The sequence below is a fragment of the Prionailurus bengalensis genome, chromosome B4 (assembly GCF_016509475.1).
Source record: "Prionailurus bengalensis isolate Pbe53 chromosome B4, Fcat_Pben_1.1_paternal_pri, whole genome shotgun sequence".
Taxonomy (NCBI): Eukaryota; Metazoa; Chordata; class Mammalia; order Carnivora; family Felidae; genus Prionailurus; species Prionailurus bengalensis.
The window spans coordinates 105733914-105748918 of NC_057358.1; the positions used below are offsets into that span (position 1 = coordinate 105733914).

Sequence of the window (15005 nt, forward strand, 5' to 3'; positions counted from 1 at the left end):
ATTAACAAGGAGCATATAAAAGAACATTATATCTGAATAAACCATATATGTTTAACTGTTTTAAGAAGTGTCATGTTTCTGATGATTAAGCCTCTTTATAGCTTTGATCTTAGTTATCTTGCTTTATATGCTGTTCTCTTATGTCATTTTTCAGTTTTATCGTATTTGAATGGAAATCTTTATTTATTTTAAGATGATTTCTTACAGTTCTGGTTCAGTAAGTTTACAATAATTTCAGGCCATGCAGACCCCTACTGAAATTTGAAAGAGCCTGAAGTCTTTGTAGATGATCTTAAGATAACATTGTTCTTGGCCTTATGATGAACTGCATATGTATATCAGCTTTGAGACATAATAATTACTTTAATTTTTTTAAGACTTCGATTGTATTTAATCTCCTGGTTTGATGAAATGTTGGATTATAAAGGAAATAAATTTTTCCTTCTTAAGAATGCTTTATGGAGGTTTTCTCTCCCTGTGGTACTTCCTGACGCCCTGATATTATGTCATGTATAATTGGATTGACGCTCAGCCTGAATACTTCTTTCTCTTCTTGGCAGCATGGGGTAACCTTGGAAATGTTCTGAAGAGTCAGAGCAAAATTTCTGAAGCTGAAAGCGCCTATAGAAATGCTTTGTACTACCGTAGCAACATGGCTGACATGCTTTATAATTTGTGAGTATGCATTACTTTCTCTGGTTTGCTTCATCTTTGAAACCTGTGGTGAGAGACTATTGATTTAACTGCTGGAAATGGAAATGATGATAGCTGTTTTTCTGAAACGGTCTTTTCATTAATCATGCCTGTGAGACTAGTAGGTGCTTAGTATTTGTGATTTCTTTGTTTTGGGCCTATGCACTGGCCCAAATATTCGTGTCTATTGATGTAGTATGGTTGAATTTTCTTGAAGTACTATGGTACTTCATATATAACCTAAAAATTGGTTTAAATGCTTTCAGTTTTGTTTGTTTGTTTGAAGTTTGTTCCATTAACACTTAGTTGGGATCAGGAAATAAGGTTGCTATGTATGATACTTCATATAATCAATATTTTCATTATTATCAAAGAATTGTTTGTATCAAAGTATGTATAGAATGTGTAGCAAATCTGGGGAGTTGTCAAATAAGAAAATGTGGTTTAACAGCCCTCCCCCTGCAAAGGTACTGGTAATTAAGTCAGAGTATCTGTCTATGTCAGGTTAGAAAAATCCCTTGGGGAAAAATTTGCTGTTTTTCCCTGGAAAGAGGATGCAGTAAGATATTAATGGATACATGCAAAACCCAAATACCTTCTTTGTCTCTTACATTTATGACACGTTTTTGTTTGCAAGTAATAGAAACTTGGTCTAAATTTGCTTAAACACAAAAGAGAATTTATTAATTCCTATAATTGAAAATTTCTGGAGTTGATTAAACGTAGGCACAATTAGATCCAGGTGCTTTACCTTTCAGAAATTTGTCTCCATTTTCTGTATCCAGTTTCCTTTGGGTTCATTCCTCTCCCTGTGGGGCTCTGTCAGTTGCAAAGACAACTTGTACACCTTTATAGACATAATGTCATGACCCTTTTCAATCTCAGAAGGGGTTGCCTTGGTGTCTCTGTTAATCCTGGTAGAGATCTTTGAGTGACCCTTCTGGGGTCGTGTGTCCTCTCTTGAGTGAACCATGGGGCAGAGTGGCAGGGGCAGTAGGACACCTCCTTTGGCAGGGCCTCCATGCTTAGAATGGTTGGGAGGAGGACCAAGTCCCTGTAGGAAGGGACCAGACATAGTAAGATGTCTACTGCTTATCTTTAATGGATGAAGTAATACTGATAGCATCAAACTAACTTGGCAACTTAATTTTTAGTATGTGTTTATATTTTGGTTATATCTAAATCTTTCGTACTGGCTAAATCTAAGTGGACAGAAAAAATAGAAAATGAATAAAAATAAACAAAAAAAAATCTAGAGTTTTAAGAAAAAGTAGACAAGGTGAGCTAGGTTTAACTTCCTGTTCCTACATTTACCTTGTATTCAAACTCCCAGACTTTAACACCAGGATCTCAGCCTCCTGGCCTATGGTCTAAATTAGGCCAGCATGTGTTTTTTGTTGACGTGAATAGTGTTCAGTTTTCTGTTTTTACCTGGAATGCATTTAGATGGGACACACCCTCTCTAGTTTGTACTCTCCCTGATACTTACTTTCTACTGTTTCTTGCTTCACCCTGTATATTACTGTAATTTTTCATGAAATACGTATTTCCATCTTTTTTTTTTTTTACTTGAATGAGTATACCTAGATACGCCTACAAAGGCTTTCCCCATGTCCACCTCATCTAAATTATGTGATGTTACTTTATTAGTGATTAGCAGTATTTTTATTTCATGAAAAAAGAACCTTATCAGTTTAATACATGTATACCAATGTTTTTTGGGTTGTTTTTTTTTTTTTTTTTGCATCTGAAAGTAACTTTGTCACAGGGACCCCTTGTCTTGTAATAAGGGATCCAGTTTTCTTCTGGTGCCCATTCCCCACAGATTTTCAGAGGACAGAGTAAACTGAACAACCAGAACCTCTTCACTGAGCTTGTCTTTCTTTTTCTTAAAGAACCTACAGCCAGTAGTTTCAGGTTACCTACCTCCTGGTGGTATCTGGCATGGCTTGAAAGAAGAAGGAAATGTATCTATCTAGGCTTACTCTTTGCTGAGAAGAGAAATTTATTCAATTAGACAAATACCCTTTACATGTAATTTAAAACCTGCATCTTGTAACTTCCTCTGTGGCTGTATATTTGAACTATTACAGAATGGATGGACCTCCCAAATCCAAATGAAAAATCCTTGCTGGAAAAGTGGTTATTAACAAAACGTTTTTTTCCCCCCTTATTTATAAGTGAGTTGTAGCATAAATGCCATATATAGTTCCAAAATATTTTTTATTAACATGGCAGGTTTTTTAAACTACACTTAACTGTTAGGTCAAATGGGGAGGCTTAAATTCCATAAGAAATGTTACCAATCATTTTAAAGTATTGGATTATAAAGCCCACGTGTTTGATAGAATTCTGATACTAAATAACTATATTTCAAAAGAAGTGAATTCTTCATTGATTTATTTTTATTTTTTTATTTAAAAAAACTTATAAATTTATTTTGAGAGAGAGTGCAAGTGGGGGAGGGGCAGAGAGAGAGGGAAAGAGAGAATCCCAATCAGGCTCCACGATGTCAGCTCAGAGCCTGATGTGGGGCTTAATCTCACAAATCGTGAGATCATGACCTGAGCCAAAACCACGAGTAGGACACTTAACTGACTGAGCTACCCATTGATTTTTGATCAATCATTAATAAAATGCACCAAGATAAATATCTTACCACCTATAATATTATAAATGTGTCTGGTATTATATGTCCTTACGAGCAAACTTTTGTTTCTGGTTTTGTTTTTTCTGTTTATTTACATAGTTTGGAAAAAAAGCCAAGTTTTCTCATTGACCATTTAGAGACTATTTGACAATACAGTTTTTCTTTTAAGGTATATATGCTATTCCGTAATTTTCTCTGATATACAGAAATTTCTTCTTGTTCTGTTTCAGTTTTGAAAGAAAAGAAATGTGCTTTGCTCAGTTTTATCAGTTAACGTAACCTATATCACTCCTTCGTGGTAGTAGCAGTTATTAATCACATTTCATATCCTCAGTTACAGTTATATCTCTTAAAGATGTATATGACCAAAGCCTGAAATAATGAACCTAGTATATCGTTGGCATGAAATGCCCATTTTTATTAATTAATTTTAGAAGCTTTTGAGAATCATGTAAGCTCCTGTTAGGTCCTGTACTTAACTTTTAATCAGTAACCTAGATTTATTTATTTTTTTTCTTTCTTTTTTTTTTCTTTTCTTCTTTCTTTCTTTCTTTCTTTCTTTCTTTCTTTCTTTTTCTTTCTTTCTTCTTTTTAACACCTTCAATGTTTATAAATCTACCTGCTTTGGAAACTACTGAAAAAACTGCATGGTGTTAGGAATTTTTATTAGGAAAATGATCTGTAGACATACATTATTATGTAACTTCAGAACACTGATTACCAAAGTGAGGTCCACCACCACTGGCCAGATACAAGATGATTCTAGGAGGTCAGAGATAATCTTTAATCCCTATAATTTTATTTTTCTGTTTATAGTTTAAAGATATAACTAGCTCATCTAAATGTTCTAGGTGGGGATAGAAGGAAGAAAAGATGATTTGGAAAAACATCAAGTAAGTAATGATACAAATGATAGGTGGTTATAGCTGAAGTTTAGGGAACATTGCATTAAAAGATTTTAAAACTTTGAGGATGTTTTTCTGTAGCATTAATATCAAGTTATATCTGAGAGGTGCATGTGTAAAGTTCAATTGCCTATTTATAAAATGATGGAATAATTTTAATTTTTTTCTCTGTTAATAATTACCTGAATTACTTCTATGTGCCAAGCACTCTTAGTTCTTTACATATGTTATAACAGCTTGTCTTCAAATGAGGCCTACAAAATGAAGAAAATGAAACTCAGATAATTTGTGTTGGTTACACAAATAAAAGAAAAGCCAGTATTTGAACTCAAGATGTTCTGACTCTATACCCATGCAGTCATAGTATTTCTTCTCAAGCTGGCAGAGATAAACCAAGGATGTGGGAAAAAAAAAAATAACCTCAGTATATTTCTCATAAACCTAGAAGAAAAAACTTAATTCTAACTACTTTTACATATATAAATAAAATACTTGTAATTACGTCTTTAAAAAAAATTTTTTTTAACGTTTAAGAGAGAGAGACAGAGAGACAGAGACAGAGCGCAAGCAGGGGAGGGGCAGAGATTCAGGGAGACACAGAATCCAAAGCAGGCTCCAGGCTCTGAGCTGTCAGCACAGAACCCAACGTGGGCTCGAACCCACAAATCATAAGATCATGACCTGAGCTGAAGTCGGACGCCTAACCAACTGAGCCACCCAGGCACCCCTACACAACTGTAATTACATCTAATAGAGAGTATCAGTTATTATTATTTTTTAATGACAGTTACTAAGTTTACTGAACTTTTACTGTAGAATTTTGTTAGAAGGATCGTGAGTTCGCACAACTGAGCTAAAAGTTGCTTTCAAGAAGAAACTACTGCAGAAATTGTTTTAAATTGCCTAAATCCATTAATTGTAAGGTTTTGATATCACTTCAGTCCATGCTTACAGATAATAAGCATGTAATGTGAAATTTGAAACAGTACATAATTCTACTTTAAAAAATTGAGATGTAATTTAAATATAACATTAGTTTCAGGTGTACCTCATGATTCAATATGTGTATGTATTGAACCAACTAACAATAAGACTAGTTAGCTGTCACTAAACATGTTCACAATTTTTTTTTTGTTTGTGACGAGAGCTTCTACTTAGCAAATAAGACTAGTTAGCTGTCACTAAACATGTTCACAATTTTTTTTTGTCTTGTGATGAGAGCTTCTACTTAGCAAATAAGACTAGTTAGCTGTCACTAAACATAGTTACACTTTTTTTTTCTTGTGATGTGAGCTTCTACTTAGAAAATTTCTCTTTGCAACTTTCAAATATGTAACACATTGTTATTAGCTATAGTGACCATGCTGTACAATGGATCCCCATGACAAATATATTTTATAAGCAGAAGTTTGTACCTTTTGACCCCCTTCACCCATTTCACCAGACCCCCATTCTACTCTTAAGAGTGACAGATGTGGTGCATTGAAAGCATAGCCTTATATTCAGCCTTTTATTCATATTGCTCTATTTATTAAAATCCATTACTTCACACAAGTAATTTTAAGACCAGTGTAACAGATCTGTATTATGATGTTGGTTTCTCTTTTCATGTCTAATAAATTTCAGGGATAAAGCAGATAGACCATTGCTCAATGATTTATACTGTCAAATTTTATAAATATATAGTCGACTTTCAACCTTCTAGCAGCACTACTCACTGTCTCTGAAATATAATTGATTTCTAGCCTGAAAAATACTCATTGTTCTTTCATTGTTGTTATAGATTTGCCCTAGCAGTCTGTTCCAAATGATATTTAAACAAGCAATTCAATAGAACATTGAATATTTCATTAGGTATTAAATTTCAGGGTGCAGATAATAAATTTAATGTGATTTAATCAATTCTTGATTATCTTACATAACAGAGGGGATCATTTCTGTGGATAATAGATTTTGCCACCATAAGTTAGTTGCCAGTTTTATTCTATGTTGTAAGAACCTAAGTAATCATCTAATATGAGAAGCCAGGAGAGGAGCAATAAAATAATTTAAGGAAATAAAAAGAAAATGTTAATGAAGGAGACTATGGTGAAACATTGGGAAGTAATGAGTAAGTGTAAGAGAATGTTCTTTAAAAGATCAACAGTTTGGGGCAAGCATAGTATATGACCAAATAGAAAATCTCAAGTATATAAAAGAGAATGAGAAAGAGGCTACAACCAGATGTATGGAAGCTTAAAATAACAAAACATTCGTTATATATATATGAAAATATTAGTGACATGAATGCTTTTTTGCAAAAATACAAATGATCGATATTAACCCAAGAAGTAGGCAGTTGGAATCAAAAACCTTAAAAAAATTTAAAAGCCATATGAAAGAGTTTTCTCCAAAGGAACAAAGTTAAGGCATTTGACAAATGTGTACTATCAAATCGTCAATCAATGAAGTTATTTCTTGTACCAGTTACACTTCTCATTTATTTTTGTGAAGCTATATAAACTGATGGCAAAAGGTCTGACTATATTTAACACCAAAAAACAAAGGAGAATAATGAAAATAATAACAACAGCAAACATCAAAACCCCCCAAAAAACAAAAAACAAACCCACACACCAAAAGCAAACAAACAACAAAATAACAGGACTACCAGTTATACTTATGAATATAAATGTAGACATACCCTAAGATTAATAGAGTGAATGTAGTAGCATATTAAAGATTAAAACATCACTATCAGGTGGGGTTTATTCTAAGATTTATAATGGCATGTTCCATATTACAATTCAATTATTATACTCTTTCAATTTAAAAATTCAGAAGAGGAAAAAATTATGATCATCTCTAGAAATTCCAGGAAGGTTTTTGGTCAACATGTGTTTCATAAATAATAAACAAACTTAGTCAGACTTATAATAAACTAGGAATAAAGACATACTTCTGTTATATAAAGAATATTGGTCTAAAGTTAATAGCAACACCATATTTAATATTAAAGTACAGCAGTCATTTCCATTTACATTCAGTTTCTTGAAATAGTGGCAATTTCTTATTGATCATTGTATCTCTTCTTACACAGTTCTAATTGTACTTGTTGATTTTAATTTTTTTTTTAATGTTTATTTATTTTTGAGACAGAGAGAGACAGAGCATGAACAGGGGAGGGGCAGAGAGAGGGAGACACAGAATCTGAAATGGGCTCCAGGCTCTGAGCTGTCAGCACAGAGCCCGACGCAGGGCTTGAACCCACAGACCGTGAGATCATGACCTGAGCGAAGTCGGATGCTTAACCGACTGAGCCACCCAGGCGCCCCTGTACTTGTTGATTTTATAAATGAATTATGAAATCAATATCAGAGCAAGGAAGATCCCGTTTATCAATATGTGATAAGATTAGTAATGGGTATTAGATAAATCACATTCTTGGAATTGTATAAGTGTTTTTTAATCATTATCATGAAATGATTCCAGGTTACAAGGAACCTTCTTGAATTAGATGTCTGGAGTTGCATTTTCTTGCAATTTCAGAAGCAAACACATTTACATTCAATTGGTTTCTGTATTAGTTTCTTTTTTTATTTAAAACAAATTTTTAAACATTTATTTATTATATTATTGAAAGAGAGAGAGAGACAGAGACAGAGACAGAGCATGAGTGCAGGAGGCACAGAGAAAGAGGGAGGGAGACACAGAATCTGAAGCAGGCTCCAGGCTCTGAGCTGTCAGCACAGAGCCCGACATGGGCTCAAACTCACAAACTCACAAACTCGACATGGGGCTCAAACTCACAAACTCACAAACTCACAAACCGGGATATCATGACCTGAGCCAAAGTCAGATGCTCAACCGACTGAGCCACCCAGGTGTCCCATTGTGTATTAGTTTCTTAGGGCTGCTATAACAAAGCACCACAAACTGGGTAGCTAAAAACAATAGAAATTGATTTTATCACAGTTCTGGAGGCTAGCAGTCTGAAATCAAGGTATCCACAGGACGATTTCCCCCTGAAACCTGTAGGGGAGTCCTTCCTTACTTCTCTCTTATGGCTTGCTGGCATGCTTGGGAGTTTCTTGGCTTGCATCTGCAGACCTCTAGTCTCTGTGTTTGTCATCACATGACCTTCTCCCTGTGTACTCTCTAGTAAGGTTACCAGTCATATTGGATTCGGGGCCCAAACTTGTTAAATTAACAAGTTACCTCTGCAGTGTCCCTGTCTCCAAATAAGGTCATATTCTGAGGTGTTGGAGGTTAGGACTTCAACATATTTTTTGGGGGGGGAGAGACATAATTCAACCAATAACAACTGCCTATTGAAAGCTTCAGTTTGAGAGAGACCAGACAGTAGTTTTTCATGGAGGAGCAGATCAAGTGAAAGACTTCTTGATGAAGCCAAATCTTTGCATAGAATTTAAGTGGGTTTATGTATCTCACACTGTAAAGAACCTTTAGGAGGAAGTAATTTAAGAGGCTATAGCAGTGAGAGAAATGTGGGTACAGAGTTGTCACAGGTCTGCTTCTAGTGAGATGTTCATTTGTTCATTTAGGGGCAGGTTTTGAGGACCCTTGAGAGGTAAGAAAAATCAGAGATTATAGAATAGAAGTGATGTGACTATCTGACATGGAGCTGAGCCATTCTTAAGCTCCATGGCCCAACAAGGTATGAGAAGCCCAGGGAAGAATGAAGACTGGTGGAAATAAGGGGAAAGGAAGCTTTGGCCAAATGGCTAGAGTTCAGGACAGGGTTTCCTGCCAAGTTCCATGGATGTGTGTGGGTGTGTGTGTGTTAAGGATGGAGGGAGGTGTCCTGGGGATACTAGGTAAGCAGGCTGGTCTCCTAAAATAGAGAATTCAGGAGACACTATCAATCAGGAGTGCCTGGAGGTGCTTGTCGTGTGTGAAGTAAACGTAATTGAGAGATTTTTGGTAAAATTCCATTGGCTTGAGGACACTAGGACTCTGGATACACAATTCATTTGGCTCTTGACTGATTCCTGCAATGAGGTGGGACAGACTACCAGTACCTACTTGTTCTTATGGCAAAAGCAAGGCCTACCACTTATTACATACTTTGTTTTAATTGATAATTTTCACCAATCAATACACAAATATAATCTTGTTGTAAAACACTGAAATAGTACTGAAGAAAATAGAGTAAAACATAAAAGTTTCTAATTATTGCATTTCTTTTTTTTTTAAGTTTATTTATTTTTGAGAGATGGAGAAAGAGCACGTGAGTGGGGGAGGGGCAGAGAGAAAGTATAGAGAGAGAATCCCAAGCAGACTCCCCACTGCCAGCATGCAGCCTGATGCAGGGCCTGAATGCACGAACTGTGAGACCATGACCTGAGTCAAAAACAAGAGTTGGAAGCCTAACCGACTGAGCCACGCAGGCACCCCTAATTATTGCATTTCTTAACCCCCTTTTGCCTACCCTACGATATATCTCCTCAGATTTTCACAAGTATGTATACGTGCATTTATACATGCAGTTATGCATACATATTTTAATACTTTTCTCCTGCATATATGTGTCACCACTGATTTTTAAATCTGTGTGTGTGCAGATATGTCAAAACGTGCACGACCCTCTCCATTTTGGTTTACACTGAATAGTTTTTACTGGCATATCCAATAGGATGGTTTAAAAACTATGCTGCTTCATTCTTCATCTCTCTAATTAACAGATGGAGGTAAACAATTTTTTTTTTGGTTCTTTGTAATTTTACTAGGAGCTAATTGTTCATATTTCTTGCCTAGTTTTATAAGTGACATTTTTTTCTTGTTTTGCGGGGTTTAAAATAACATGCCCCCATGCACTTATATGCGTATACACAAAAATCAGTTTTGCAAATTATTTTCTCCTAGTTTTTACTTGTCTTTTAACTTTTCTTATAGTGTTTATTGTACATAACTTGAATTTATACACATATGCATATATACACATAGATATGTACATATATACATATGTCTCTATGAAGACCATTCACAGGCTAATATTCAAACAATTGTATATTTTTAAAATATATTTAGAATTATTTTTGGGGGGTGGGTCCTTAGTCTACCCAGGACATACTATTTTTGTATTAAGGCATAATTTTTTTCTAATGAATATTAATATCACCCTAATAACTTAGGAGTTTTCACGTAGACTAAATTCCTGTGACAACCTAGAATCATTGTTGTGGACTTTATTCGGGTCTTGTGGCAACCCACAGCAAAAACAAACTTTTATTTGCTATAACTTATACTAAATTTCATATTTAAGAGGCAGATGTTCCATTCTTGTTTTTCATATTCTAACACTTCTTGATTATTCTTGTGTATTTTCTGTTTAATGTGGATGTGATCATAGCCTTGTTAAATTGCATTAGAAGTTGAGTAGCGGGGTGGTTGTGTAGCTCAGTTGGTTGAGCATCTGACTCTTGAGCTCAGATCATGGTCTCAGGGTCATAAGATCTAGCCCCACATCTAGCTCAGGGAGTCTCCTTGGAATTCTCTCTCCCTTGGTCCCTCCTCTGTGTGCACTCTCTCTCTCTTAAATAAATAAATGAATAAATAAATAATAAGTAAATAAAGTAAGTCTAGTTGGGCTTTGACTGGTTATGCACTAACTATATATCAAAGTGAGGAGGACTAATATTGTCACACTTTAAAGTTTCCCTTCCAGATGCATATGTTGCTACACTTACTACAATTTAAAATTTTCCCTTTATTAACATTTTATATTTTTTTCACAAAGGTCTCCGTTATTTGAAGTTGATTTTTTCTTGATTTTTTTCTTAATACTGCAAATGTGTTTACTTCTTTTTTTTTTTTTATTATTCAAGTATAGTTAACATACAGTGTTATATTAGTTTCAGGAGTACAATATAATGATTCAACAATTCTGTTAATCAATTAACATTAATTAATTCAACATTAATTAATCAATTGAACATTAATCAGTGCCCCTCAAATCAAGTGTACTCTTTTTGTTTTGTTTTGTTTTATATTTTACTTTTTATTTTTCTATTTTTTAAAATTTATACCCAAATTAGTTAGCCTATAGTGCAACAATGATTTCAGGAGTAGATTCCTTAGTGGTCCTTACCCATTTAGCCCATCCCCCCTCCAACACCCCCTCCTGTAACCCTCAGTTTGTTCTCCATATTTATGAGTCTCTTTTGTTTTGTCCCCCTCCCTGTTATTATATTATTTTTGTTTCCCTTCCCTTATATTCATCTGTTTTGTCTCTTAAAGTCCTCATATGAGTGAAGTCTTATGATATTTGTCTTTCTCTGACTGACTGATTTCACTTAGCATAATACCCTCCAGTTCCATCCACGTAGTTGCAGATGGCAAGATTTCATTCTTTTTGATTGCCGAGTAATACTCCATTGTGTATATATACCACATCTTCTTTATCCATTCATCCATCGATGGACATTTGGACTCTCCATACTTTGGCTATGGTTGATATTGCTGCTATAAACAAGGGGGTGCATGTGTCCCTTCGAAACAGCACACCTGTATCCCTTGGATAAATGCCTAGTAGTGCAATTGCTGGGTCGTAGAGTAGTTCTATTTTTAGTTTTATGAGGAACCTCCATACTGTTTTCCAGAGTGGCCGCACCAGCTTGCATTGCCACCAACAATGCAAAAGAGATCCTCTTTCTCCACATCCTCGCCAACATTTGTTGCCTGAGTTGTTAATGTTAGCCATTCTGACAAGTGTAAGGTGGTATCTCATTGTGGTTTTGATTTGTATTTCCCAGATTATGAGTGATGTTAAGCATTTTTTCATGTGCTGGTTGGTAATCTGGATGTCTTCTTTGGGGAAGTGTCTATTCATGTCTTTTGCCCATTTCTTCACTGGATTATTTGTTTTTTGGGTGTTGAGTTTGATAAGTTCTTTATAGACTTTGGATACTAACCCTTTATCTGATATGTCATTTGCAAATATCTTCTCCCATTCTGTCAGTTGCCTTTTAGTTTTTCTGATTGTTTCCTTCACTGTGCAGAAGCTTTTTATTTTGATGAGGTCCCAGTAGTTTATTTTGGCTTTTGTTTCCCTTGCCTCTGGAGATGTGTTGAGTAAGAAGTTGCTGCAGACAAGATCAAAGAGGTTTTTGCCTGCTTTCTCCTTGCTGATTTTGATGGCTTCCTGTCTTACATTGAGGTCATTCATCCATTTTGAGTTTATTTTTGTGTATGGTGTAAGAAAGTGGTCCAGGTTCATTCTTCTGCATATCACTGTCCAGTTTTCCCAGCACCACTTGCTGAAGAGACTGTCTTTATTCCATTGGATATTCTTTTCTGCTTTGTCAAAGATTAGTTGGCCATACGTTTGTGGGTCCATTTCTGGGTTCTCTATTCTGTTCCATTGATCTGAGTGTCTGTTCTTGTGCCAGTACCATACCGTCTTGATGATTACAGTTTTGTAGTATAGCTTGAAGTCTGGGATTGTGATGCTTTCTGCTTTGGTTTTCTTTTTCAAGATCGCTTTGGCTATTTGGGGTATTTTCTGGTTCCATACAAATTTTAGGATTATATGTTCTAGCTCTGTGAAGAATGCTGGTGTTATTTTGATAGGGATTGCTCTGAATATGTTGATTACTTTGGGTAGTATTGACATTTTAACAATATTTGTTCTTCCTATCCAGGAGCATGGAATCTTTTTCCATTTTTTTGTGTCTTCTTCAATTTCTTTCATAAGCTTTCTATAGTTTTCAGTGTATAGATTTTTTTCACCTCTTTGGTTAGATTTATTCGTAGGTATTTTATGGTTTTTTGTGCAATTGTAAATGGGATTGATTCTTTGATTTCTCTTTCTGTTGCTTCATTGTTGCTGTGTAGGAATGCAACTGATTTCTGTGCATTGATTTTATATCCTGCAACTTTGCTGAATTCATGAATCAATTCTAGCAGTGTTTTGGTGGAATGTTTTGGTTTTCCATATAGAGTATCATGTCATCTGTGCAGAGTGAAAGTTTGACCTCCTCCTGGCTGATTTGGATGCCTTTCATTTCTTTGTGTTGTCTGATTGAGATAAGTGTACTCTTAATCTCCTTCATTTCACCCATTCTGTACTTTATTTCGCTCCTTTATTTTACCATACCCACCTCCTCTCTGGCAACAATCTGTTCCTTGTCTGTATTTAAGAGCCTTTTGGTTTTTTCAATTCTTTTTTGTTTTTTTGTTTGTTTGTTTTTGTCTCCTTTAAAAAAAAAACTTTTCCTTTGTTTTGTTCTTGAATTCCATGCATTAGTGAAATCATATGGGATTTGTGTTTCCCTGAATTATTTTATTTAACAGGTCCATCCATGTTGTTGCAAATGGCAAGATTTCATTCTTTTTTATGGCTGAGTCATATTCCATTGTATCTATGTACTACATCTTCTTTATCTGTTCATCTGTTAGTGACACTTGGGTTGAACCCATATCTTGGCTATAATGTCTCAGTAAACATAAGAGTGCATATATCTTTTTGAATTAGTGTTTTCATTTTCTTTGGGTAGATACCCAATAATGGAATTACTGCATCATATGGTAATTCTATTTTTAATTTTTTGAGAAATGTCCATACTGTTTCCCACAGTGGCCGCTCCGATTTGCATTCCCATCAACAGTATACAAGGACCCCTTTTTCTCCACATGCTCACCAACACTTGTTATTTCTTGTGTTGTTGATTTTTATACATCTGACAGGTGTAAGGGAATATCTCATTGTGGTTTTGAGTGATGTTGACCATCTTTTCGTGTGTCTGTTGGCCATTTGCATGTCTTTGGAACAATGTCTATTCAGATCCTCTCCCTGTTTTTTACTTGGAATATTTGTGGATTTTTGTTGTTGAATTGTATAAGTTCTTTATCTCTTTTGGATATTAGCCCCATATCAGATATTTCATTTGTAAGTATCTTCTCCCATTAAGTCAGTTACCTTTTTGTTTTGTTCATGGTTTCCTTTTCTGTGCAAAAGCTTTTTATTTTGGTATGGTCTCAATAGTTTAAAATACTTTTGTTTGCCTTGCCATAGGAGATGTAGCTAGAAAAATGTTTCTCCAGTTGATGTCAAAAGAAATTGCTGCCTGTGTTTTCTTCTAGGACTTTTATGGTTTCAGGTCTCATATTTAGGTCCTTAATCCATTTTGAGTTTATTTTTGTGTATGGCATTAGAAAGTGCTCCAGTTTCATTCTTCCACATGTAGCTGTCCAGTTTTCCCAACATCATTTGTGGAAGAGACTTTTTCCCGTTAGATAGTCTTGACTTCTTTGTTGTAGATTGATTGGCCTTCATGGCAGTGTGGATTTACTTCTGGACTCCATTCTGTTCCCCTGAGCTGTGCGTCCATTTTTGTCTAGTACCATACTGGTTTGATTACTGTAACTTTTAATATATCTTGAAATCTGGGGTTATGATACCTCCAGCTTCTTCTTTTTCAATATTGATCCAGAGTCTTTTGTGGCTCCATACAAATTTTAGGATTATCTGTTCTAGTTCTATGAAAAATGTTGTTGGCATTTTGATAGCAATTGCATTAAATGTGTAAGTTGCTTTGGGTTGTATGGACATTTTTGACAGTATTGATTCTTCCAACCCATGAACATGGAATATCTTTCCATTTGTTGGTGTCACCTTTGCTTTCTTTCATTAATGTTTTCTAGTTTTTGGAGTACAGATCTTTCACCTACTTTGTTAAGTTTATTTCTAGATATCTTACCTTTTGAGTGCAATTATAAATGGTATTCTGCTACTCATTGTTGTATAGAAATGCAAC

General features: G+C 35.0%; 1 protein-coding gene across 1 annotated transcript in view; it reads left to right on the forward strand.

Annotated features, from left to right (window-relative positions):
* Nucleotides 1-15005, forward strand: part of TMTC2 (transmembrane O-mannosyltransferase targeting cadherins 2) — a 405001-nt gene that overhangs the window by 217620 nt on the left and 172376 nt on the right. Inside the window, exon 4 of the mRNA XM_043561689.1 lies at nt 561-675. Within this exon, the coding sequence (XP_043417624.1) occupies nt 561-675 (115 nt within the window). The remainder of the gene's footprint in view (nt 1-560; nt 676-15005) is intronic.